The sequence below is a fragment of the Penaeus monodon genome, chromosome 25 (assembly GCF_015228065.2).
Source record: "Penaeus monodon isolate SGIC_2016 chromosome 25, NSTDA_Pmon_1, whole genome shotgun sequence".
Classification (NCBI taxonomy): Eukaryota; Metazoa; Arthropoda; class Malacostraca; order Decapoda; family Penaeidae; genus Penaeus; species Penaeus monodon.
The window spans coordinates 14,338,527-14,338,828 of NC_051410.1; the positions used below are offsets into that span (position 1 = coordinate 14,338,527).

At 57.0% G+C, this 302-nt stretch overlaps 1 protein-coding gene across 1 annotated transcript in view; it reads left to right on the forward strand.

Annotated features, from left to right (window-relative positions):
* Positions 1-169: 169 nt before the first annotated feature.
* LOC119589323 (bromodomain testis-specific protein-like) overlaps positions 170-302 on the forward strand; it is a gene marked incomplete at its 5' end in the record, with an annotated part of 5,780 nt that continues 5,647 nt past the window's right edge. The window contains 1 exon segment of the mRNA XM_037937944.1: positions 170-291. Coding sequence (XP_037793872.1) covers positions 170-291 — 122 coding nt within the window.

A 302-nucleotide genomic window follows, 5' to 3' on the forward strand; every position in this document is an offset into this window, starting at 1 on the left:
TAGCATGTATTTGAGGCCATACATTTGTATCACAGCATATAATCTGAATATTGACACAGTGACCAAAACACAAATCCGTCAGTAAGCCAAAGCGCCGAGGCCGCATCCCGCATGGCCTCAAGACATGAGTTCATGACACGAAGCACTGATTGCGCCCCTCCCCCCACAGCCCCCCTGACCCCCCCGTCGTGCGAGGAGGAGGATGACGGCGGGATTCGGCGGCAGAAGCGCGGTGTCCTGCCGAAGCACGCCACGGCCATCATGAAGGCGTGGCTGTTCCAACACATCGTCGTGAGTCTCGA